The following is a 25,118-nucleotide window of genomic DNA, read 5'->3' on the forward strand; positions in this document are numbered from 1 at the left end:
ATAAAACTCTAGTATATAATACTATACATAATAATATAGGGGGTAATTTATCAAACTGGTGTAAAGTAGAACTGGCTTAGTTGCCCACAGCAGCCAATCAGATTCCTCCTTTCATTTTCCAAAGGAGCTGTCCGAAATGAAGGGTGGAAGCTGATTGGTTGCTGTGGGCAACTAAGCCAGTTCTACTTTACACCAGTTTGATAAATGACCCCCATATACAATATATTAAACTATAGTAGGTGATACTACATATAATAGTATAATATACTACATGTGTAGCATAGAAATACTACTATAACAAATAAAGTTCTACAATTCAGGATTCTGGAAAGCCGGGTGATCCTATTGGAGTTGGAATGGAGGCCATAGTTGAGCAGAATAATGAAAACCCCTTGCCCCCTTCCTGCCCATAGCAACCAATCACAGCGCAGCTTTTATTTCCTATTCTGCTCTTGAATAATGAAATCTGCGCTGTGATTGGCCACCAGGGGCAACAAAGACAGGTTCTTCTAGACAGGTTGATGTCTCCCCTGAGTCTGACCCAGCTTTCCCAGAAACTGATAGAACAACTATATTTATAGTGGTTTGGGTGGATGCTCTGTCACACAGCAGCCTTTATTGTTGTCCTTCTGCCTGCTGCACATTGATAGTGAGGGGATGACAGGAGGAGCTGAGGGAGGGACAGGGATGGAGTCACATGCATGTTTGCATTGGAAATGCTCAAGCGGCAACATCTGTCCCGACTCATTTACATAACCCCGCCTCCGCCTTACGCTCATAGGCTGAGTAGATTCCCATTCCTTCTTGTTGTCAATGCCTGCCTCCTCTGATTGGTTATTGCATCTGTCTGTCAGGACGTCGCCCCGCCCTCATCCAAAGGCTGATACCGGTGCCTGAGAGGTGAGAGGAAGCGGCGGTCTGAGGGAGAAGCCGCTTCACAAACCATCCCGGGACCGGGGGCCAGAACCGAGCAACGGGAGGAGAAGACGCTGCCCACAGGGGCCACAGGACTGCTCACTGCGGGCGCAGAGCCGGACACAGGGCTTTACTATCAGTATACATGATATCGGGGTGCAGGACTGGTTAGTGGGTGATATTATCGGGGTGCAGGACTGGTTAGTGGGTGATATTATCGGGGTGCAGGACTGGTTAGTGGGTGATATTATCGGGGTGCAGGACTTGTTAGTGGGTGATATTATCGGGGTGCAGGACTGGTTAGTGGGTGATATTATCGGGGTGCAGGACTGGTTAGTGGGTGATATTATCGGGGTGCAGGACTGGTTAGTGGGTGATATTATCGGGGTGCAGGACTTGTTAGTGGGTGATATTATCGGGGTGCAGGACTGGTTAGTGGGTGATATTATTGGGGTGACCCAGAGACTCAGTCAGTGTTTAGGTGTTCTCCTGGGTTTTGGGGTATAGACAGTTTTGGGGTGCTGGGGTGAGGAGTGGGCATATAGCATTGGGCTGCAGGATTGGTCCAATTAATATTAGGGTGCAGCAATATAGAGGGAGGTGGTTGTGAGTTGGGGCAGTTCTGGGGTGCGGAGTTGCAGAGGATGATACAATATCAGGGGGCGTCTCTGTGAGCACCCTGTTGCATTCGGGTGCACTGTTAGATTTGGGGGTAGTTGGTGTATTAGGGTGCAGGCTATATAAGACTTGGGGTGCCAAACACATTGCATTATTTAGAGTGCAGGACTGCGTGTGTTTGCAGGGGGTCATGTAGGTTGGGGTGACTTCCCAGGATGTGCAGAGAGTGCTAGGAGATATAGAGACAGCAGAGGAAAACAGACTGCAAAGATCTAAGAGACAGCCCAGAGCACCAGAATAGACATCAGCTGTCAGAGGACAGAGAGAGCGCAGGGAGGGACAGGAGGTGAGCGGCGGAGCGCAGAGGAGTAGACAGGACAGCTGGAGGCAGGAGGACTGTAAAACCAAGGACTCTTCAAGAAGAAGCCAGGACTCACACAGACCGAAGGGTTAATCAGTGGCTGAGTTGCGACTCCCGTGATATAACAAATTTATTGCAAGCGTGGCAATTAGACAGTCCAGAAAGTGTGTGAGACTTCAATTCAGATGTCAGGGGTTGTAGTCCAGTAATCCTTGACAGCTTCCGAGACACTCAAAGGGCTCAGCGGTCCAAACCCCTCCAGCGCGACACTGACTCCCACCGGTCACATCATGTCCAGGAAGAAGAGTCAGAAGAGTAAAGGGAGCAGCTCTCCGGCGTCCTCCAGCATCCCACCCAGCAAGGAGAACGGCAAGGTGGGCACCGAGAGCCAGAGCAATGGCATGGTCATGTCCGGGCGCCCCTCCCTCAGCAACAGCGGAGAGTTCTACGACATTGCCTTTAAGGTGAGATCTTGTAGATGTTTCCGAGATTTTACAGCCTGTTGGTTCACACACGTGGTTGAGGCGTGGACAGGTCCCAAGGAGAAGTCACAGCTTTCTTTAGGATCTGTTCTTGTTTTATTCTTAAAAAAAATGCACCTTCAGCAACCGCAGCGGAGTACAGACAAGGAATATACCGATGTAGAGGAGAGTCACCAGTATATCTGTCTGTCTGTCTATCTATCTCATATCTATCTATCATCTATCTGTCTATCTATCTATCTATCTATCTATCTATCTATCTCATATCTATCTATCTATCTATCTATCTATCTATCACATATCTATCTATCTATCTATCTATCTCATATCTATCTATCTATCTATCTATCTATCTATCTATCTATCTATCTATCTATCTATCACATATCTATCTATCTATCTCATATCTATCTATTATCTATCTAGCTCATATCTATCTATCTATCTATCGATCTATCTCATATCTATCTATCTATCGATCTATCTATTGATCGATCTGTCTCATTTCATTATATTCAGTTGACAAGCTCTGAACTGTATATTAAGTATATGTTCTTGGACTGCGGTGAGGGTGATAGGAGAAAGGTCTTCCAGGTAGAAGACTCCTTGATGCGGTCTGGTGGATGGGATGGTGGAGTAATGGCTGTCCCCCTTATGTTTAGAAGAGATCAGAATGGACAAGGTGGCCACCGAAGTCAACCTCATTCACCTCCGGCTCCAGTGAGCCCTCCTGAGGATGGAGAAGACCTCATTGCCGCTCTTGTCTGCCCCCCTATAGGCAGAGAAGGTTGACTCACAGCGGAGGTCAGGGTGACTGGGCCTGTGTAAGGGTAGGACCCAATGTGGCGGCTGAATACAAGCCACTGCTGTTCTCTATAGATTGCTAAAAATGTATCGTCAATCATCACTTATTGTTAACGGCCGTGAAAACAGTGCAGCCATTGATAATTGACAATAAGCAGGAGATTGACAACCAGTCTTTAGCAATCTATAGAAAACAGCTGCGGCTTGCATAGCCACCTGCCGGCCGCCCCGTCTGGTCCTGCCCGAGTGACAGTCAATAAGAGACGCAGCCCGTCCTCCATATTTGCTCGCAATGTCCATTTGGCCATCAAAATAGTCCCTTTGCTGTTGTCCAATTAGTGATCCTCATGGGAGGAGGAAAGTGACAACCAAATGTGAGCCAGAAATGTGTTCATAGCAGTTGTCACTTCCCTTCCCCTACTCCCCTTGGCGGTTCATGCAAAGATGCTAGAATGTATGCAAAGTATACCGCTTATTGCTACAAAGTATACCGCTCGCTGCTACAAAGTATACCGCTCGCTGCTACAAAGTATACCGCTCGTTGCTACAAAGTATACCGCTCGTTGCTACAAAGTATACCGCTCGTTGCTACAAAGTATACCGCTCGTTGCTACCAATATACAAAGTATACCGCTCATTGCTACCAATATACAAGGTATACCGCTCATTGCTATAAAGTATACAAAATATACCGCTCGTTGCTACAAAGTTCACAGCTCGTTGCTACAAAGTGTACCGCTCATTGCTACCAATATACAAGGTATACCGCTCATTGCTACCAATATACAAGGTATACCGCTCATTGCTACAAAGTATACCGCTCGTTGCTACAAAGTATACCGCTCGTTGCTACAAAGTATACCGCTCGTTGCTACAAAGTATACCGCTCATTGCTACCAATATACAAGGTATACCGCTCATTGCTACAAAGTATACCGCTCGTTGCTACAAAGTATACCGCTCGTTGCTACAAAGTATACTGCTCATTGCTACCAATATACAAGGTATACCGCTCATTGCTACAAAGTTCACCGCTCGTTGCTACAAAGTTCACCGCTCGTTGCTACAAAGTATACCGCTCGTTGCTACCAATATACAAGGTATACCGCTCATTGCTACAAAGTATACAAAATATACCGCTCGTTGCCACAAATTATACCACTCGTTGCTACAAATATACAAAGTTTACTGCTTGTTGCTACAAAGTATATCGCTCGTTGAAGCAAATATACAAAGTATACTGCTAATCGCTACAAATATACAAAGTATACCGCTAATCGCTACAAATATACAAAGTATTTCACCTCTTCCCAAACTGACAGTAGTCATCCGGCTTTTTTGGGGGCAGATAGACCCCATGGTGACTTGTGAAGGGTTAACCCGATTCGTTAAGAGGATGCTGATGTCCCTTGTGTCAGACGCATTCGGCTGAATTATCCGGATTGACGAATCGTTTCTTGTCACGTAGACGCTGCCTCCATAGATCCGATACGGCCTTTACCTCACGCCGTAGAATTAACCGCTGATATCGCCAGCGCCTGCATTTTGCCTCTTGACGCTGAAGTGGGGCCGATGACCCTTTCATGTCCCGTGGAGGGTTTTGGTTTTTTTCACGTACATTTGTCAGGGATGGAAAGACTTATCGCTGTCGCTATCGGAAAAAAAGAGCTTTTTCTGGAACATTAAACGCTGTTGGGATTTAAGAAAAAAGAAAAGAAGAGCGAGACGATTCTGTGAATACAAAGTAGTTTCCTCGTTGAATGATGGGAAGAAAATCATGTCAGATGGCATTTTTTTTAAGGAAATCTCATTATTTTATGAGCCCGTCAGGAACAGCTGTTACTGGTCCCAGTGGCCCGGCGAAAAAACAAAAGTTTTGTTGTATTTTTAATGGGAACCTTATAAAGTTCTGCACAGAAGCCGATAGATCAGTTACAGAGCGGTGAATATCTTATTATTAGTCACAGGGGAGATTTATCAGCATCGCCCCCCTGGGCGACAACTAGTACAACTTCCAAAGAGGTTGTCAGTCAGCTTTGTCCCATGCAACAATGTACCTCAGAGGTGACGTTCGTACCCCCTTCCTGACTGCCATGTGCCAGAAGGAAGAAGGCTCTCTCTAGGGCTATGTGTAGCTAGCCACTTTGTAAGTCAATGTCCGACCCATTAAAGGGGATTTCCAGTCCCTAGAATGACCCCTAGAATGCACGGGCCCCTCCTTTACAGCATACTTACCTGCTCCCCGTCCCTTCGGAACCCTGCACGGCCACTGTTGCATCTCCCCATTGCTCGGATCAAAACATCCAGCGATGGGGGTGGGCAGCCAATAGCGGGCCGCAACGGTGACCAGCCTCCCTAGCGTCACCCGCGAGGCTGGTTACCATTTCGGCCTGCTATTGGCTGCTCCCCTTCCTCTCCCCGTCGTTGGATGTTTTAATTTGCACAACAGGGAGATGCAGCAGCGGCCGTGCAGGGATCCGGAGTAACGCGAGTATCATCTGTAGGAGGGGCCCGGGCATTCTGGGGGTCATTATAGGGATTGGATAACCCCTTTGAAGAGCCTTGAGACATGACTAGGGATATCAGCCAACCTAGAGACCCCCATAGCTGTAGTACAGAGCAGGGTACTACTTGGCCGGAGGCACTAAGGTGCTAATATGCATATTTTTTTCCCATGGAGCATTGCTTGTAAGATCTCCATAAGCAGAGTCATTACTTTCTGAGAATACTCCGGATCCAGTGTCTCCGCCGGTGTTTCCATGTCCTGTATATCCCAGAGCCCTCTGTCGGGCTGGCGGTATTGCTCTTATGTTTCCTCGCTTCCAGCCCTGACTCGCTAATCCCAAATTATTATAACTGTTGTGTAGCTGTGTCCGGGGCGCGCATATAACAGACAAGCTGCCAGGTCACCAATATTTAGCAATATCTGATGCACTTAAAGAGGTCGTTCCAAGAAAAATATTCTAAATTTTTCAAACCAGCCCCTGGATCTAAATACTTTTATAATTGCATGTAATTAAAAATTTTGCATAGCCAGGGAGTTATTCAATAAAATGTATCTGTATAGCGCCACCTGCTGTTTGTTCCATTTATATATTTTTTCGTCCACCTCATTTAGGTGATCGCACACGCTCAGTTTAAATCTTCTGTTAAAAGCTGTGGCCTTGTCAGGGAAAGAGCTACAGCAGAAAAGACATGTACGAAGGACACAGCCACTGAGTTGGGATAGGTAGAAAGCTGCAACAGAAAGGACACCCCCCTCCCCCCAGAGCTGTGATAGGGAGAAAGCTGCAGTAGAAAGAACACACCTTAGCTGTGATATGGAGTGAGCTGCCGTAGACAGGACACACCCCCTGAGCTGTGATAGGGAGTGAGCTGCCGTAGACAGGACACACCCCCTGAGCTGTGATAGGGAGTGAGCTGCCGTAGACAGGACACACCCCCTGAGCTGTGATAGGGAGTGAGCTGCCGTAGAAAGAATATGCCTCCTGAGAAAGGACACACCCCCTGAGCTGTAATAGGGAGAGAACTGCAGTAGACAGGACACACCCCCTGAGCTGTGATAGGGAGAGAACTGCAGTAGACAGGACACCCCCCCTGAGCTGTGATAGGGAGAGAACTGCAGTAGACAGGACACACCCCCTGAGCTGCCAGCCTAAAATAATTTTAGCAGAGGATTTGGAGCAATGAATGGGGAGATCTCTGGATCCATGTGAGGTCCAGGGCTGGTTCTAGCTTTGTTAGAAAGAGGTTGTCATGTACTATATGATGTCTGATTTTCATTTTCTACATCAATCATGGCACAGCCCTTTAAGGGTCCATTCACACGTCCGTATGTGTTTTGCGGATCCGCAAAACACGGACGTCGGCAATGTGCGTTTGGCATTTTGCGGACCGCACATCGCCGGCACTCTCATAGAAAATGCCTTTTCTTGTCCGCAATTGCAGACAAGAATAGGACATGTTCTATTTTTTTTTGCGGAACGGAAGTGTGGACCGCAAATGGGGACAGCACATTCCGGCCCCATTGAAAATGAATGGGTCCGCACCTGTTCGGCAAAATTGTGGAACGGATGCGGACCCATTTGGCGGACATGTGAATGGACCCTTATAGCGGCTTCTCAGACCATGAACCTCGGATCATGTGGCCTGTGCTTGCGCAGGGTGTGGGCCCCCGATTCAGCATTTCATACCCGTTTTCCAGCAGCACGGTGAAAGGTGTGGTCCTCTCTTATGAAAGTTCTAGTAAGGACTGATTTGAATGTCCAAAAATCAGTGATATAGCCCCATCAGACCTGCCAGCGGTAGGAGGGGGGCAGAGTCCATAATTATGAGAATGGGGCACTGGTGAACAGTTCTGGTTCGGTTATTCAAGGACCCGCACCAGGAGGACTTTGCCTGAGGTTCTTCCCCCCTTAACAAGGACTTGTCACCTCATTTTAGTGAACACTTGTATTCCCCATGAAATAAACTCTTTAGCATCTTTTCTTGAAACGTATAATGTGATGGAAAAATGAATCCAGCCAGCAAAGGAGGCAACATGGACAATCACAATACATTAGTAAGTGTCTTGTATTAACTTTCTCTACATGAGAAATGCCACTTACTGAAGTGAGACTCCGTCTGGGATCCCCCTAGTGAGTGTAGGACGCGGCTCTTTCAGAGATTTTTTAGCCCATGCTTCACTTTATGGCCTCTTTAAGAGACTCTGTCTTGTAATCATTTGCTGTGAATCATCCAGAAGATTCACATCTCTCCCCATCTCTCCTGATGACTGTTTACGCGCGGCCGTGAGCTTTCATCTTTCTTCTCCCTTCAGTCGTTCACGTGATTGGATGTCGGTAATTACAGCGACCTGGGTTTAATTATCATCGCGTTCACTACATCCGAGGAGGAGAGAAGGCAGACTATGAGACGTGTCACAGATCTCCCCTTATACAGAACGCAAGAGAGAACCCCAAAAAGGGGGCGTCTTGTGTGTATGGTACTGAACGCCTCATATAGTACTGAACGCCTCCCACAATCTCGTTGCAAGGGGGCATCTGAAGGGTTAAAAGTCTGTGATCGGAGTTGCTGTGTAAAACAGTAGCTCAGCTCCTGAGACGGTGCATGTATGGCGGATATCTGGAAGGGGTTAAAGAGGAGCTGTCCCCTCTCCTGACATGTCTGCTTTAGTGACTAATTACATTCTCTATGCAATGACAATTCTGGAGCATCTATTCTTATGACTCAATGTTGGGCTGTTCCTCTATTATTCCTACTTGAAAATTTATGAATCAGGCGAGGCTAGGGCTACACGGTGACATGTGTAGCGTGGCAATTAGTTGCGCGACATATACGGTATAACTACATTGCGACAAGTGTCGCACCAAAGTCATGCACAGTTTCGACATGCTGCGACTCGACAGTTGCATATGTTGCAGTGCGACACCATTGACTACCATTATAAAACTTGTCGCGCGACAACTGTTGCCCTGTTGCCCTAGCCTAAAGGTTCAGAAGGGCGTTACCAGCTGGGGGGGGGGGGGGGGGGTTTGCACAGTCTGACACTATACAATCAGTGCTGCCAGGCTCATGCACACGACCATATGTATTTTGCAGTCCGCAAAAAAACGGATCCGCAAAATATACGGATGACGTCCGTGTGCATTCCGTATTTTGCGTAACGGAGCAGCTGGCCACTAATAGAGCAGTACTATCCATGTCCATAATGCGGACAAGAATAGGACATGTTCTATCTGTTTGCGGAACGGAAATACAAAAACGGAATGCACACGGGGTACCTTCCGTTTTTTTTGCGGACCCATTGAAATGAATGGTTCCGCATACTGTCTGCAAAAAAAAACGAGTGGACACAGGAATAAAATACGTTCGTGTGTATGAGCCCGTGCAGGGACACGCCCCCAACTGGTAACACCCAGCTGGACCTTTATTGGACTGCTAGCAATTACTGTAAGGACTCATGCGCGCAAACCTATTTTTTGCCCGTGTCCGTTCAGTTTATTTTTTGCGGCCCATATGCGGAACCATTCATTTAAAAAAAAAACGGAAATGTCTCTGTGTGCATTCTGTATCCGTATGTACGCAAGTACGTTCCGCCAAAAAATAGATAATTTCTTTTTCTTGTCCGTTTTGCGGACAAGGATAGGCATTGTTACAATGGATCCGCAAAAAAAAGACAGATGTAACATGGACGTCACGCGGTGATGGGTGCATATAGGGTCTTATAGGGACACATTGTCCTGTATTTATGCTGCACATTTATCCTATACTAAGGGAGCAAGAGATTATGCGTCAGCGCCTAATGGCCTTCATTGGGCCTCAGCGCATATTTTATGGGAGTCCCCAATCCGAAGGACAATTTATTCCGAGGACGATCCGTTTCAGACTCAGTTGCAGCCGCGCATCGATTAATTTACCAAAGCAAATTAATGAGGTCAAGTGCAGCTTTCCTCCCATGTGTCTGCATGAGAGATGTTGTTGTAGGAGTTTAGCATTGGGTTTATGGATGCATGACGGATGAGACAGCCGTCCGCGGAAGGAACGGTGCGCACCGCTCGGTGTCAGGGGCTTCATTTGTCATATTGCACCTATGTGATCCCCATCAGCATAGAATTTATATGAAAAACGGTGGGTGCAGGAACGTGAGCCGGACAGTGGAAAATCTCCGGTAAGTGCACTTACCCCGAATAGAGCTGCAGTCCTCTACCACTGCCCCCTTTGGGGGTGAATCTGTAATGTACAGTGAAAGTTACAGCACTTAAAGGGGTCCCATGAACTAGACATAATAATCTAATGGCCTGTGCTTAGGACTGTCCTCCAGGAATCCGCATAATAATAATAATTTATTGTGATCAGCACAATCAATGGGGCAAATACTTTGTACTCAAATACATTAGGTGATATCCAGAACCGCCATGTGCAGCACGGACAGCAGCTAAACAGGCTGGGGGGGACTTCATTAGGTCCTGGTAGGTTGTCACAGGTATGTGGAGCCATGCTGACGGCAGTGCATCCTATAGCTGCTGGAGGGGGCGTGGGGGGGGGGGGATCCATAGAGCGACCACGACCATCGAGGTGGTCCTACAGAGGCTCAACTGGATTCAAGTCTGGGGAATTAGGGGGCCAGGGTCGTACTTGGAAGTCTTGGTCATGCTCTTCAGGGCATTTCTACTTATGTAACATGCCGCATTGTCTTGCAAGAAGATCTCATCCGCCCCAGGGGAGACAATCAGCATGTATGGGTGTTAAGACAGATTGGGAAATCAACGAAGGACGCCAATAATTCTGCCAGCAGCATGGAGTTTTGCCAGTGCCAACTGCAGGGGCAGAGATAGTTGATTGGTCAGGGTGATTTTAGGGCTTCCAGACAGGTGATCCCCTTCTTTCTAGGGGTTTTATGGCAGTTTTAAAGGTGTTGTCCCATCTAGACCTTTATGTCATATCAATCGGGTACAGTAGACATGGGTCCTACTACCTATGGGACCAGCTCCTATCTTAAAAACAGGTGTCCAACGCATGCGCAGCGTCCTCTCCATTCACTGTTATTGGACTTCCAAAAATAGCCAAGAACACCTTGCATGGGTGGACACCCCTCCATTATCTGCTATGGGTCTTCTGAAAACAGCTATGGACATCTTGCATGCGTGGACACCCCTCCATTATCTGTTATGGGTCTTCCGAAAACAGCTATGGACATCTTGCATGGGTGGACACCCCTCCATTATCTGCTATGGGTCTTCTGAAAATAGCGGAGCCAGCTCTCACCTATTTTTTAGAAGTCCCATAGCAATGAATAGAGAAAGCAATGCATGTGCGTCATGCTCTTCATTCACATTGGAGCGGGTCCCAGAAGTGGGGCCTGTACCTCTCGAACATTTATAGCATATCCTATCCATATCTTATCAGCACCCCATTAGTTCTAGTGATTGTTGACTCCTGAAATGGCCTGTGTGTGGGGGTCACATCGACTATGCAGGGGGTCTTTACACCTGTCTGGACCATAGACGTGTCCCTCGGTGGGATGATGCTCATGGTTTAATGTACTAAGTGGTTAATGGACGAGGAAATGCAGTGTAATTAAAGGCTTTCAGCAAGCGGATCCATAGGAAAGTTCTGCTAATGTGGGGCTTGTGACTTTAGATAAATGCACAGGTAGCCGTATCATTCATTTACAGCTGGCGTGGGCACCACGGGGGAGCGGGTGGGAGTTACCACTGTCAAAATGTCGGACTAACCACGCTTTTACAGAAATGTAAAGTCGATGTATAGACTGCAGCGTTCATATAGAAGGTCATTATATACATGCCATTCGCACATGAAGTACTGCACCAATACAGCCACCCATTGCTAGGGGGTCACTACAGAGGGCGCGATGGAACCTAATGAACACAACTGGGTGCAGTTTTGCTGCCAATCTAGGGGTCAAAGGAGTCAGGCAGAAGATCTATCCCACCCTGTCCAACACCCACGACCCCCCACCGATCAGCTGTTTGAGGAGGCCTCCTCGCAGCTTGGCGAGCACAGCACCATACATTGTATACTGGCAGCGCTCGGTATTGCAGCTCAGTCCCATTGACTTGAATGGGACTGAGCTGTACCTAGGCCATGTGACCGATAAACGCAACGAGGTCGCAGCACCATGGCCTCTTCAAGCAGCTGCCCTCACCAATCAGATACTGACGACTTATATTAGCTCATCAGTTTTAATTGCTCAGAAAACCCCTTTTAAACAGTTAATCTGAGGAGCATCGCTACCCTACGAATGAACGCGTCGGAGACCTTCACAAAACGTGGACCAGCGGTGGCAATCAAGAATTTGAAAGCTCCACTTGGATGTTGATCTGGTCTGTCTGAGCCCTCCTCGTGCTGCCCTAATTGGCTCCTCGTTGCACTAGAGACACCGTGTTATTTGTAACTCCTTAGGACTACTGTGTTTCGTGACACGTTCCAAGAAGATAAATTCACGGCTCTGGCTGATTGACACGACTCCTCGCTCGCTCTCCATATGCAGAAATAAGGATGGCACAGCCGTAACAAGCCTGAGTCATCTCTGATGGTGTCAAGTCATCTAATCTTGCTGCCGCCTGATGCAGGGAACATACAGTTCTCCGAGCCTGCATCCTATATGGGCTCCTTCGAAGTGATCTTTACATCTGATTACCTTGAGTTAAAACAATGGCACAGAGTTTCAGTCTGCAGTCATCATTCCTTTATATATTTTCACACGTCCGGATATGCAGTTTGCAAACTGCTGTTACTTTCATGCTTTCCTTACGTGACACTGTATCTGAGACCTGTGTGTCCAGGATGTTGCTGCCTTCATTAGCTCTCAATTTTAAATAAGCTGTTTCTAAATGCATGTGAATTTTACTCTTATATTCAGTCCCTCAGTAATTAGAGGCATGAAGTATGTTCTGTCTTAAAGGGGTTGCCTTCTATCTGGAACACTTTTTCTACTTTGAACGAGCCCCCTTCTTGGTCAATACACAGTAGGTGACATTTATTAAGCTTTTTTTGCACCCAAAGTTGTGACCTTTTGTTCCCTTCCACTTTTTTAAAAAGTGGGTCAGGAAGGAGTGAGGAACAGGTGTGACCTTTTCAGGCTGAAAAGTGGTGCACATTGCATGAAGTCTACTACACTATCATGGAGGCAGTCTGTGCCCACCCCCGCTCGATTCCTCCCGGTGGACACAGCTAACCCTTTGCTTACCCACCCCAAGGCTCCAGCTTTCCAGTGGCGGAGCCCCATCGGCGTCCATCTTCCACTGGGTAGCAATGTTCCCTTCTTCAAGCAGGCTAAGGCCTGCTTCCTGCGAGCATTGCCTCTCATTGCCCATAAGGCTCGCGTACTCTCTCTGGCTCTTAAAGGGCCAGCATGCACTCGCCATGTTCTTCCCCAGCTTATCGCTGACTAACCTGGGGTATTTAAGGCACCTTCTTCTGTGGAAGATTCTAGTACTCCAGTTTCCAGTTTTGCCTGATCCCAGCAGTGTCCCTTGACCCCTTTGGCTCAGCCATCTCTTGAACAGAGACTTCTCCAAGGGGTGGCAGCCTGGTGGTTCCCCTGCAGCGGAGTCCAGGTTTATGTAAGGGATCAGATAGATATTGATGACCGGCTTTGGGACAGGTGTCTGAACATGTGGCGCCGTATTAAAGATCTAAGTAGCTCCACATGAAGTTCCTACTTCTAAATTCTCAGACCACAGTGAACAGTGAACAGAAACTCCCACTTATATTCAGACTGACCTTCAGAAACCCTGCTCGATACCTTATTCTACTGCCTTGTAATGGAGCCGTCACTCATCTTTCCTGGAAGTGTGAGCTCTGCACCCCACCTCGGGGAACACGCAGCTCCTGATGCACTAAACCAAAGCCTGCAGTTCTCCTGCCGTTCACTCTTTCCGAATGATCATTTAGTTGCTTGTAGTTTTATAATGATTCTGTCCTTGCTGTAATGAAAATCACCTTTCATACACTGATTTTCCTGTAGTGTAAAGCATGGAGGATTGATAAAGCAGCCGCCTGAACCTCTGATGAAACAGGAATTGGATTTTGGACCAGACTCCAATGGACACTGCAGCTGAGCTGGAGTCACTGATTACAGCTGTGCCCTAATGGAGCAGAGCTGAGTTTGTGGATAAAAGCCCTTTTCCTGGAACGGTCTATACTTATAACAAATCAGTCGGGGTCCAACACCCGTCACACTCATTAATCAGCTATTTCAGCTGTCGACACCAGAAACAATAAATGAAAGGCTGCCCGAACCAGCTCACAGGTGGGGTGCTGAGTGTCGGATCACCACTGATCTGACATTGACCTATCCTGATGATAGACCGTCAATGTCTAAATACCGGAAAATCCCTTTAAATTATAAAGTTGTATTTTCTATGGCCCCCCATTTTGGGCTACATATAACTAATTGATTTACCTTTTTAACGCTTTTAGGCCTCTTTCACACGACCGTATGGCTTTTTCAGTGTTTTGCGGTCCGTTTTTCACGGATCCGTTGTTCCGTTTTTTGTTTCTGTTCCGTTTTTTCCGTATGGCATATACAGTATACAGTAATTACATAGAAAAAATTGGGCTGGACATAACATTTTCAATAGACGGTTCTGCAGAAACGGAACGGATGCGGAAGACCGACGGATGCATTTCCGTATATGTGTTCCGTTTTTTTTGTTTTTTTTTTGCGGACCCGTTGACTTGAATGGAGCCACGGAACGTGATTTGCGGGCAATAATAGGACATGCTCTATCTTTCAACGTAACGGAAATACGGAGTACATTCCTTTTTTTTGCGGAACCATTGAAATGAATGGTTCCGTATATGGATTGCAAAAAACGGTCGTGTGAAAAAGGCCTTAGGGGAAGATTAGAAATTCAGCCATTATTTTCAGTATTCATGGTAGTCTACTGCTGGTCTTGGCTGTAATTGTCCCTTCGACCAAGCCATGTATGGATCCATAGGAAGTATATCACAACCTAAAGGGTGCCATGCTCTGCCAAGCTCATCTGACCATTTGTTTTAGCACCCGGATCCCTGGCTATGACATGAAGTCTTATGTAACAATAAGTATGCTTTAAAGGTGCTTTCGGGAACTTTACTATTCTTATTTTACTGTTTTTCTATTATACTATTGGTATTTCATTATATACAAATAGCTGTTTTTTAGGAGCTGCTGTGCCCAAAGCGGGCACCAGCACTACCCAGCTGTGTACACTTTGCAGTGCTGCTGTGCCCATTCACTTCAGCCAGCCAGGGCCACTACAAAGTGTACAGAGCTGTGTAGTGCCGGTGCTTGGTCCTGGTGCAGAAGCTTATCAATGGGGGTGTCAGGAGTCCCTGGTGGCCTGTTACTGATGACCCATCCTGAGGATAAGCCATTAATTATAACTTTCCATGGTAAGATCATGAACATGTTTAAAGGGGTTGTCACTTCATCAAGTAGCCTTTATCATGTAGAGGAAGTAAATACAAGCAACTTACTAATGAATTGTGATTGTCCATATTGCTTCCTTTGCTGGCTGGATTCATTTTTCCTTCTCATTATACACTTCTCGTTTCCATGGTTATGACCACCCTGCAATCCATCAGCGGTGGTCGTGCTTGCACACTATAGGAAAAAGCCTTGGCCTCTTTGGTGGCCGGGACCGTGAAAGCTCCCATAGGCTGGTGCTTTTTCCCAAAGTGTGCAAGCACGACCACTGCTGCTGGACTCCAGGGTGGTCGTGACCCCTGGAAATGAGCAGTGTATAATGTGATGGAAAAATGAATCCAGCCAGCAAAGGATGCAATATGGACAATCACAATACATTAGTAAGTGTCTTGTATTAACTTTCTCTACACGATACAGTGGGATGCGAAAGTTTGGGCAACCTTGTTAATCGTTATGATTTTCCTGTATAAATCGTTGGTTGTTACGATAAAAAATGTCAGTTAAATATATCATATAGGAGACACACACAGTGATATCTGAGAAGTGAATGAAGTTTATTGGATTTACAGAAAGTGCGCTATAATTGTTTAAACAAAATTAGGCAGGTTCATAAATTTGGGCACCACAAAAAAGAAATGAAATCAATATTTAGTAGATCCTCCTTTTGCAGAAATTACAGCCTCTAAACGCTTCCTGTAGGTTCCAATGAGAGTCTGGATTCTGGTTGAAGATATTTTGGACCTTTCCTCTTTACAAAACATCTTTAGTTCATTCAGGTTTGATGGCTTCCGAGCATGGACAGCTCTCTTTAAGTCACACCACAGATTTTCAATTATATTCAGATCTGGGGACTGAGAGGCCATTCCAGAACGTTGTACTTGTTCCTCTGCATAAAGGCCTTAGTGGATTTTGCGCAGTGTTTAGGGTCGTTGTCTTGTTGAAAGATCCAGCCCCGGCACAGCTTCAGCTTTGTCACTGATTCCTGGACATTGGTCTCCAGAATCTGCTGATACTGAGTGGAATCCATGCGTCCCTCAACTTTGACAAGATTCCCAGTCCCTGCACTGGCCACACAGCCCCACAGCATGATGGAACCACCACCATACTTTACTGTAGGTAGCAGGTGTTTTTCTTGGAATGCTGTGTTCTTTTTCCTCCATGCATAACGCCCCTTGTTATGGCCAAATAACTCAATTTTAGTTTCATCAGTCCACAGCACCTTATTCCAAAATGAAGCTGGCTTGTCCGAATGTGCTTTAGCCCACCTCAAGCGGCACTTTTTTCCCTCTGCATCACTCTCGCATCCAGCATCTCCTTGTGTAAAGAGCGCCGAATGGTTGAACGATGCACAGTGACTCCATCTGCAGCAAGATGATGTTGTAGGTCTTTGGTGCTGGTCTGTGGGTTGACTCTGACTGTTCTCACCATTCGTCGCTTCTGTCTATCCGAGATTTTTCTTGGTCTGCCACTTCGAGCCTTAACTTGAACCGAGCCTGTGGTCTTCCATTTCCTCAGTATGTTCCTAACTGTGGAAACAGACGGCTGAAATCTCTGAGACAGCTTTCTGTATCCTTCCCCTAAACCATGATGGTGAACAATCTGTGTCTTCAGGTCATTTGAGAGTTGTTTTGAGACCCCCATGTTGCTACTCTTCAGAGGAGAGAAACTTACAATTGACCCCCTGAAATACTCTTTCTCATAATTGGATTCACCTGTGTATGTAGGTCAGGGGTCACTGAGCTTACCAAGCCAATATGAGTTCCAATAATTAGTTCTAAAGGTTTTGGAATCAATAAAATGACAGCAGTGCCCAAATTTATGCACCTGCCTAATTCTGTATAAACAATTATAGCACTTTCTGTAAATCCAATAAACTTCATTTCACTTCTCAGATATCACTGCGTGTGTCTCCTATATGATATATGTAACTGACATTTTTTATCGTAACAACCAACGATTTATACAGGAAAATCATGACGATTAACAAGGTTGCCCAAACTTTCGCATCCCACTGTAAATGCAACTTGCTGAAGTGAGACAAACCCGTTAAAGAGTGGGGTTATTGATTAGTATTCGTGTCATGGATACAGTATTCAGTCCCTATATAGGCGCCATGACGCCGCTGGTCGTATCGGTCACATCTTTTACCACTCCGTGACTCATGGACATAATCGGCTCTCATGAGTCAATTCTTCTCAGCTCCCTCCTTACAAGACATCGATAACACAACAGCTTTTCTCTTCTAAATTGCGTACAGTAATGGTTGACATACGGTACCTTTCGTGGGGTCTGTGTCTATCTGAAGGGCCATGCTAATAAATTGCCAAAAAATGACTCCAACCCAGCTAGCGATCAGGAGTCAACGCTGCTTTCAGTGCAGATCTACCATGTCTGGTCCCTGACAGAAAGCCTAACCTCATTTTAAAGGGGTTGTCGCGTCTCAGACATTGGTGGCATATCGCTAGGTTATGCCAGCAATGTCAGACAGGTGCGAGTCCCACCTGTGGGACCCACTCCCATCTCCAGAATGGGGCCCCGAAGTGAAGGAGAGCAGCCGCGCAAGCGCATCCACCTTCCATTCTCTACTATGGGAGTTCTGAAAATAGCTGAAGGAGCACCATAGCAGTGAACGGAGAGTGCACTGCGCATGAACAGCCGCCTCTCCATTCACCGCTTTGGGACTGCTGGAAATAGCTGAGCCAGCGATTGGCTATTTTCGGAACTCCTATAGAAGTGAATGGAGGGTGGCCGCGCTTGCACAGTGCACCCTCCTTTACTTCGAAGGTCCCGTTCTGGAGATAAGAGCGGATCCCATCGGTGGGAATACCGCTTTAACTTTTTTTTTTTTTTCACATAAAATAACTATTTTGGAGCAGCATTTTTTAAAACTCTTGAGTTGTGCTGTTCTTCTGTTATTCCTCCCGGAAATGCTCGAATAAATAGACAACGGGGCGTTGTGATTGCCCTTGTCCATACGTAGAGTGTGTCCCTGTACCCTATAACGCTGCCCCCATTGACAAGGGGAATTGTAATACCCAGTTGTTAATGTATTCATAAGTTTCCAGGAAGAATAACAGAGGATCAGCACTAAATGATGATCCCAAACACTTATTTTAAATGTAATTACTAAAGAAGACATGTCGGGAGGGCTTATCACCTGTATTTGCCACCCCCTCTGAAGACCCCTCAGATGAAGCAACTTATAACAGTGACGTTCATAGAAACAAAAACATGATACACTTAACCAGTTAGTGCATGCTGAGAGTTGTAGTTCTGAAACATATGGAGAGCCACAAGCTGGGGAAACACTGCACTCGATTGTCAGAGTACAGGACAGGAAGAGTTGTCATAGGAGATACTGTTCAGGGTTTTGACAAGTTCTCTTTTAATCTAAATTATAGAAAACTGTATTTTTGCGGTATAAATGTATTGGTCAGACGTCTAGAAATGAAAGCGTAGCGAGCTCGCACTGCCCGTGGTTTATTTACTTACAGATGGTTATTTCTAATGATGCTTGACTAAAACATAATAACGTTTGGTTTGCTGAGGCAGATCCCATAAGGATTGTGTGTGAGGAGCCGGCTCCGATATGATTCATTTGCATGCAGTAAAAAATATGAGGCTTCTTGCAACGAGCACAGTGATGAAATTAGCTTTTTCTGTCTGGTTTACATGAAAACGCCAAGAGATTTATTTTGCGGTTAACCACTTATAGTGCCAAACACCTCAGAGCTGCACTCACTATTCTGCTGGTGCAGTCCCTGTGTACATACATTACTTATCCTGTACTGATCCTGAGTTACATCCTGTATTATACTCCAGAGCTGCACTCACTATTCTGCTGGTGCAGTAACTGTGTACATACATTACTTATCCTGTACTGATCCTAAATTACATCCTGCATTATACTCCAGAGCTGCACTCACTATTCTGCTGGAGCAGTCACTGTGTACATACATTACATTACTTATCCTGTACTGACCCTGAGTAACATCCTGTATTATACTCCAGAGCTGCGCTCACTATTCTGCTGGTGCAGTCACTGTGTACATACATTGCTTATCCTGTACTGATCCTGAGTTACATCCTGTATTATACCCCAGAGCTGCACTCTCTATTCTCCCGGTGCAGTCACTGTGTACATACCTTACATTACTTATCCTGTACTGATCCGGAGTTACATCCTGTATTATACCCCAGAGCTGCACTCACTATTCTGCTGGTGCAGTCACTGTGTACATACATTACATTACTTATCCTGTACTGATCCCGAGTTACATCCTGTATTATACTCCAGAGCTGCACTCACTATTCTGCTGGTGCAGTCACTGTGTACATACATTACATTACTTATCCTGTACTGATCCCGAGTTACATACTATATTATACTCCAGAGCAGCATTCAAAATTCTGCAGCAAGCTGTTTGTCAGACACATCTAACACTTTAAAGTGGTTGTTGTATGAAAAATATTCTACATTTTTCAAACCAGCACCTGGATCTGACTACTTTTGTAATTGCATGTAATTAAAAATGTAGTATGGCCACTGAGTTATTCAGTACAATGTATCTGTATAGCGCCACCTGCTGTTTGTTCTTTTCCTGATTTCTCTGTCCAACTCACTGAAGTGGAGTAACCTGCTCAGTTCCATCCTTCCGTTGTCACCACCTGTATCTGCTAGGACAGTTACAAGGAGAAAGCTGCCGCAGAAAGGACACGTCCCATGAGAAACGACATGCCCCTTTGAGAAAGGACGTGCCCCCTCAGCTGACAGTTTGAAATAAATCTAGCAAAACAATTGGAGCAATGAATGGGGAGATCTCTGGATCCATGTGAGGTCCAGGGCTGGTTCTAGCTTTGTTAGTAGGAGATTCTGACATACTATATGATGTCTGATTTTCATTTTTTTTTTTTGCATTAACCGTGGAATAACCCCATTAACTGAGTTCAGATATACGGGCAGGAGAGTAAGTTTTAGTCGGTGTCTGATCTAAAGACTTTCCAGATTGCAAATCACCAGAAAACTAGCTACAGGACATGTTGGGAGATTTCTGCTCTGAAGTCTGTAGAATTGTGAAGGCAACACTGCACAGTGTCAGAACATATGTGGGAGCTCATGAACTCTGGGCCATCGATGGCCACCAGTCAGAATCGTCTACCGTCACATTGACGCCTGATTCTTTTATGTCTAGGTGATGCTGGTGGGAGACTCCGGAGTGGGAAAGACGTGCCTGCTGGTCAGATTTAAGGATGGAGCCTTCCTGGCTGGCAGCTTCATCTCCACCGTTGGCATTGACTTTCGGGTAAGTGGTTCCTTGCTTTGATCTACACTACAATACCAAAACCCCTAAAATAAGTTGGTTTGGTTGTATTATTTCTTTCTGATCTTTTTCGGTTTCGGCCACCCCTATCCCCAGAAGGAAGGACTTTCTGGGTGACGGTCCTAGCAGCTCTGGGGGCCGATGTCTGTTTCTCTTTGATTTATGATCACGTATATGAGGAGGGATTGACGTGTGAGTTTTTCGGTAGACGCCGGCTGAGAACTTTACATTTCTTATTTACATGACCTTAAAGGGAACCTGTCACCGGGATTTTGTGTATAGAGCTGAGGACATGGGTTGGTAGATGGCCGCTGGCACATCCGCAATACCCAGTCCCCATAGCTCTGTGTGCTTTTATTGTGTAAAAAAAACTGATTTGATACATATGCAAATTAACCTGAGATGAGTTCTGTAGGTGAGATGAGTCAGGGACAGGACTCATCTCAGGTTAATTTGCATATGTATCAAATCAGGTTTTTTACACAATAAAAGCACACAGAGCTATGGGGACTGGATATTGCGGATGTACTAGCGGCCATCTAGCAACCCATGTCCTCAGCTCTATACACAAAATCCCGGTGACAGGTTCCCTTTAAGTGGTAGGTAATCTTCAGGCACCTCACAAGAGGCCCTTTGATGTAAAATACAAGGGTTTTAGGCTAGGTCTACACGACGATATGCGCGACATTTTGTTGCACCAATGTCGCACAGCAATTTTTATAATGGCAGTCTATGGTGTCGCACTGCAACATGCTGCGACGCGACAGTCGCAGAAAATCCATTCCAGATGAATTTTTCTGTGACTGTCGCGTCGCAGTCGCAGCATGTCGCATGTTGCAGTGCAACACCATAGACTATCATTATAAAAATTGTTGCACGACACATGTAGCAGTGTAGTTGTGCCCTATCTGTCGTGCGACTTATTGTCGTGCGACAAATGTCGTCGTGTAGACCTAGCCTAACTCACCGGAATGGGATCCCAGTCACAGATATCACTTTGTAAACCGGCGCTTTAGCCAATATAAACATCAGATAAGTAGGGATTTACATATAGAAATATCACAGCGTGTTTATACTTGTGTCTCTCGTTTATGTGTAGCTGTGTTTTATCTTTATGGATAGCTTTTTATGTTTTAGATTTCTTTTCAGACCTGTTATATTTTTTTATATCTTTTTATCTGTTATGTTTTACATCTTTTTTTGGAGGTTCTATTTTTTTTTTACTTTTATATCAGTTTTATATATTTTGGGGGTCATTTATGACCAAATATACGCCACTTTTTGGGATATATTTGACACAGATTTAGTCAAAAAGGTAATTTGCGGCAAAATCTGCAAATCCCACGCCACGTAAAAAAGAGGGCAAGAAAGAAAGAAGGCGGGCTGGCAGGCCAGTCTCACTTATCATCATTTTCTACACCAGGTTTTGGCGTAGAGAATGACTTAAATGTACGCCAGCAAGGGAGGTCCGTTTTAAACGTTATGTAGATGTCCGTTTTAAACGTCTTAATAAATGACCCCATTTATGTTTTGTATTTTTTTTTTTTCCTTATATTGTTGCAAATCTTTTCAAATTTAAATCCATGTTAGATCATTTTATCTTTTATTTTCTATAGTTTTTCTGTTTTATCTTTTTTTAAAAAAAATTTATGTTTTGTACATTTTCTTTTATATATCTTTTCCTATATATTTTTCATTTATTTTATATCTGTTTTATTTATTTATATTTTTTTTAGGGTACTTTCACACTAGCGTTAGAGGAACCCGGCAGGCAATTCCATTGCCGGAACTGCCTGCCGGACCCGGAAATCCGTGTGCAAACGGATACCATTTGTTTCCGGATCCGTTTAACAAAGGCATTGAAATACTGGATCCATCTCTCCGGTGTTATCCAGAATAACAGATCTGGTATTTTTTTTTTTTTCACATTTTAAGGGTCTGCGCATCCGGATCAGTTTTTCCGGAACACTTGGTACCGGATCTGGCATTAATACATTTCAATGGAAAATTGTTCCGGAAGTGTTCCGGAATTTTGGCCGGAGAAAATACCGCAGCATGCTGCGGTATTTTCTCCGGCCAAATACCGTAAAAGTGACTGAACTGAAGACATCCTGATGCATCCTGAACGGATTTCTCTCCATTCAGAATGCATTAGGACAAAACTGAAGCATTTTTTTCCAGTATCAAGCCCCTAGGACGGAACTCAATACCGGAAAACTTTAATGCTAGTGTGAAAGTACCCTTAGATCAGTTTTTTATCTTTTTTTATCTTATATATAGTTCATATGTTTTATATCTGTTTTACCTTTTTTATCCTTTAGATCTGTTTAAACTTTTTTTTTAATTTATTTTATATCTTTTTTTTGTTATATATCTTTTCATATCTATTATATCTGTTTTGCATCTTTTTATATTTCATTTTTTTTATTTTTTAACATTTAATACATTTTATATGTTTCTACATTTTATTTTGTATCTTATTTGTACATATTTGTTATGCTGTTTTTTGCATTGTTTTGTTTTAAAATGTTTGCAAACAAATGCCTGGAATATATAAATCCATGTGGTTTTATCGGGCAAACCACGGTAATGGAGTCCTGTGAAGGTGACTCTACATATGGTGTTCTGCTCCTGGGCAGTATGGTGGGCGCTGTGAGGTGGTGAGGAGTCTGTACTGCGCTGTTTATGACCAGTAAAATCCTGTGCTGATTAATATCATTATCTTATTATTATTAATATCATATATTTGTAGCAGTCTGCAATCTGCATTTTTCCATGCATAGCTCCAAATGCCCTGCATAGAACTAAAGCCTCATTCAGACGACAGTATGGCCGCCGCTCCCGTGTTGCAGACCGCAAACAGTGGGTCTGCAATATGTGGGCACCGGCCGTGTGACTTGAATGGGTCCACAATCTGCACCATGCGGCAAAAGATAGGACGTGGTAGGTTTGCAGTGCCAAGAAAAAGCATCAATGTAGGTCTTCAACGTATGCCGACAAGTTCCTTTCCTTATTCTTGTCCATAAAGGTCAGTGTTATAGTTGACAGCCAATTTCCTGAGTCAGAAATGAGCCCAGATCAGTTGTCACTTCCCTTCCCCCACTCCTCTTGGCAGTTAAAACAAATTACTTTACTCAGCAGGGGGCGACAATGAGCAAGCTCCTTCCACTGTACTGAAAATATGAAATCATTGCTTAGCCCTGAGGCCGGATGGGGGCGCCTTTAGAGCTACGTAGTAAATGTCTTTAGCACATATCTTAGTGATGTTTACTGACGTGAATATGTTGTGTCTGGAGTTGTCGATGTTGGACATGGTGTGTATATATGTGCTCGGTACAGGAATGGAGTCGTCTGGGGGTGATTTACCAATGAAATGATTGTCTGCGAAGAACAGTAAAAGCCAGCAGACCAGTCTGCCGATGAAACGCGTTCTGCTCGGTCGTACAGGGAGCGGTATGATTTGTGTTTACATGTAAGCCTGAGGCGATGCTTATCAGCCGGGGATGACACGTGATCGGGCAGCAGCGCTGATGAATAAAATATTTTGTCTGTCAGGAGAAAAGGCATCAGGTGTGAGACTGTCACAGTCAGCGTATGAAGACTGCTGTACAAGGGCAGTGGTCTCCTCTGCTGGAGCAGTGGTCTGCTGTACTCGGGCAATGGTCTCCTCTGCCGGAGCAGTGGTCTGCTGTACTCAGGCAATGGTCTCCTCTGCTGGAGCAGTGGTCTGCTGTACAAGGGCAGTTGTCTCTTCTGCTGGAGCAGTGGTCTGCTGTACAAGGGCAGTGGTCTCCTCTGCTGGAGCAGTGGTCTGCTGTACTCGGGCAATGGTCTCCTCTGCTGGAGCAGCGGTCTGCTGTACTCGGGCAGTTGTCTCCTCTGCTGGAGCAGTGGTCTGCTGTACTCGGGCAATGGTCTCCTCTGCTGGAGCAGTGGTCTGCTGTACAAGGGCAGTGGTCTCCTCTGCTGGAGCAGTGGTCTTCTGTACTACGGCACTGGTCTCCTCTGCTGGAGCAGTGGTCTGCTGTACTCAGGCAATGGTCTCCTCTGCTGGAGCAGTGGTCTGCTGTACAAGGGCAGTGGTCTCCTCTGCTGGAGCAGTGGTCTGCTGTACTCGGGCAATGGTCTCCTCTGCTGGAGCAGTGGTCTGCTGTACAAGGGCAGTTGTCTCTTCTGCTGGAGCAGTGGTCTGCTGTACTTGGGCAATAGTCTCCTCTGCCGGAGCAGTGGTCTGCTGTACTTGGGCAATGGTCTCCTCTGCTGGAGCAGTGGTCTGTTGTACTAAGGCAGTTATCTCTTCTGCTGGAGCAGTGGTCTGCTGTACTCGGGCAATGGTCTCCTCTGCTGGAGCAGTGGTCTGCTGTACTCGGGCACTGGTCTCCTCTGCTGGAGCAGTGGTCTGCTGTACTCGGGCACTGGTCTCCTCTGCTGGAGCAGTGGTCTGCTGTACTCGGGCAATGGTCTCCTCTGCTGGAGCAGTGGTCTGCTGTACAAGGGCAGTTGTCTCTTCTGCTGGAGCAGTGGTCTGCTGTACTCGGGCAATGGTCTCTTCTGCTGGAGCAGTGGTCTGCTGTACTTGGGCAACGGTCTTCTCTGCCGGAGCAGTGGTCTGCTGTACTTGGGCAATGGTCTCCTCTGCCGGAGAAGTGGTCTGCTGTACAAGGGCAGTGGTCTCCTCT

General features: G+C 45.7%; 1 protein-coding gene across 1 annotated transcript in view; it reads left to right on the forward strand.

Annotated features, from left to right (window-relative positions):
• Nucleotides 1-872: 872 nt before the first annotated feature.
• Nucleotides 873-25,118, forward strand: part of RAB26 (RAB26, member RAS oncogene family) — a 164,806-nt gene continuing 140,560 nt past the window's right edge. Inside the window, exons 1-2 of the mRNA XM_040441026.1 lie at nt 873-2,358; nt 20,311-20,421. Of these exons, the coding sequence (XP_040296960.1) occupies nt 2,185-2,358; nt 20,311-20,421 (285 nt within the window). The 5' untranslated portion in view covers nt 873-2,184. The remainder of the gene's footprint in view (nt 2,359-20,310; nt 20,422-25,118) is intronic.

Source organism: Bufo bufo, chromosome 7 (genome assembly GCF_905171765.1).
Source record: "Bufo bufo chromosome 7, aBufBuf1.1, whole genome shotgun sequence".
In the NCBI taxonomy this organism is placed as follows: Eukaryota; Metazoa; Chordata; class Amphibia; order Anura; family Bufonidae; genus Bufo; species Bufo bufo.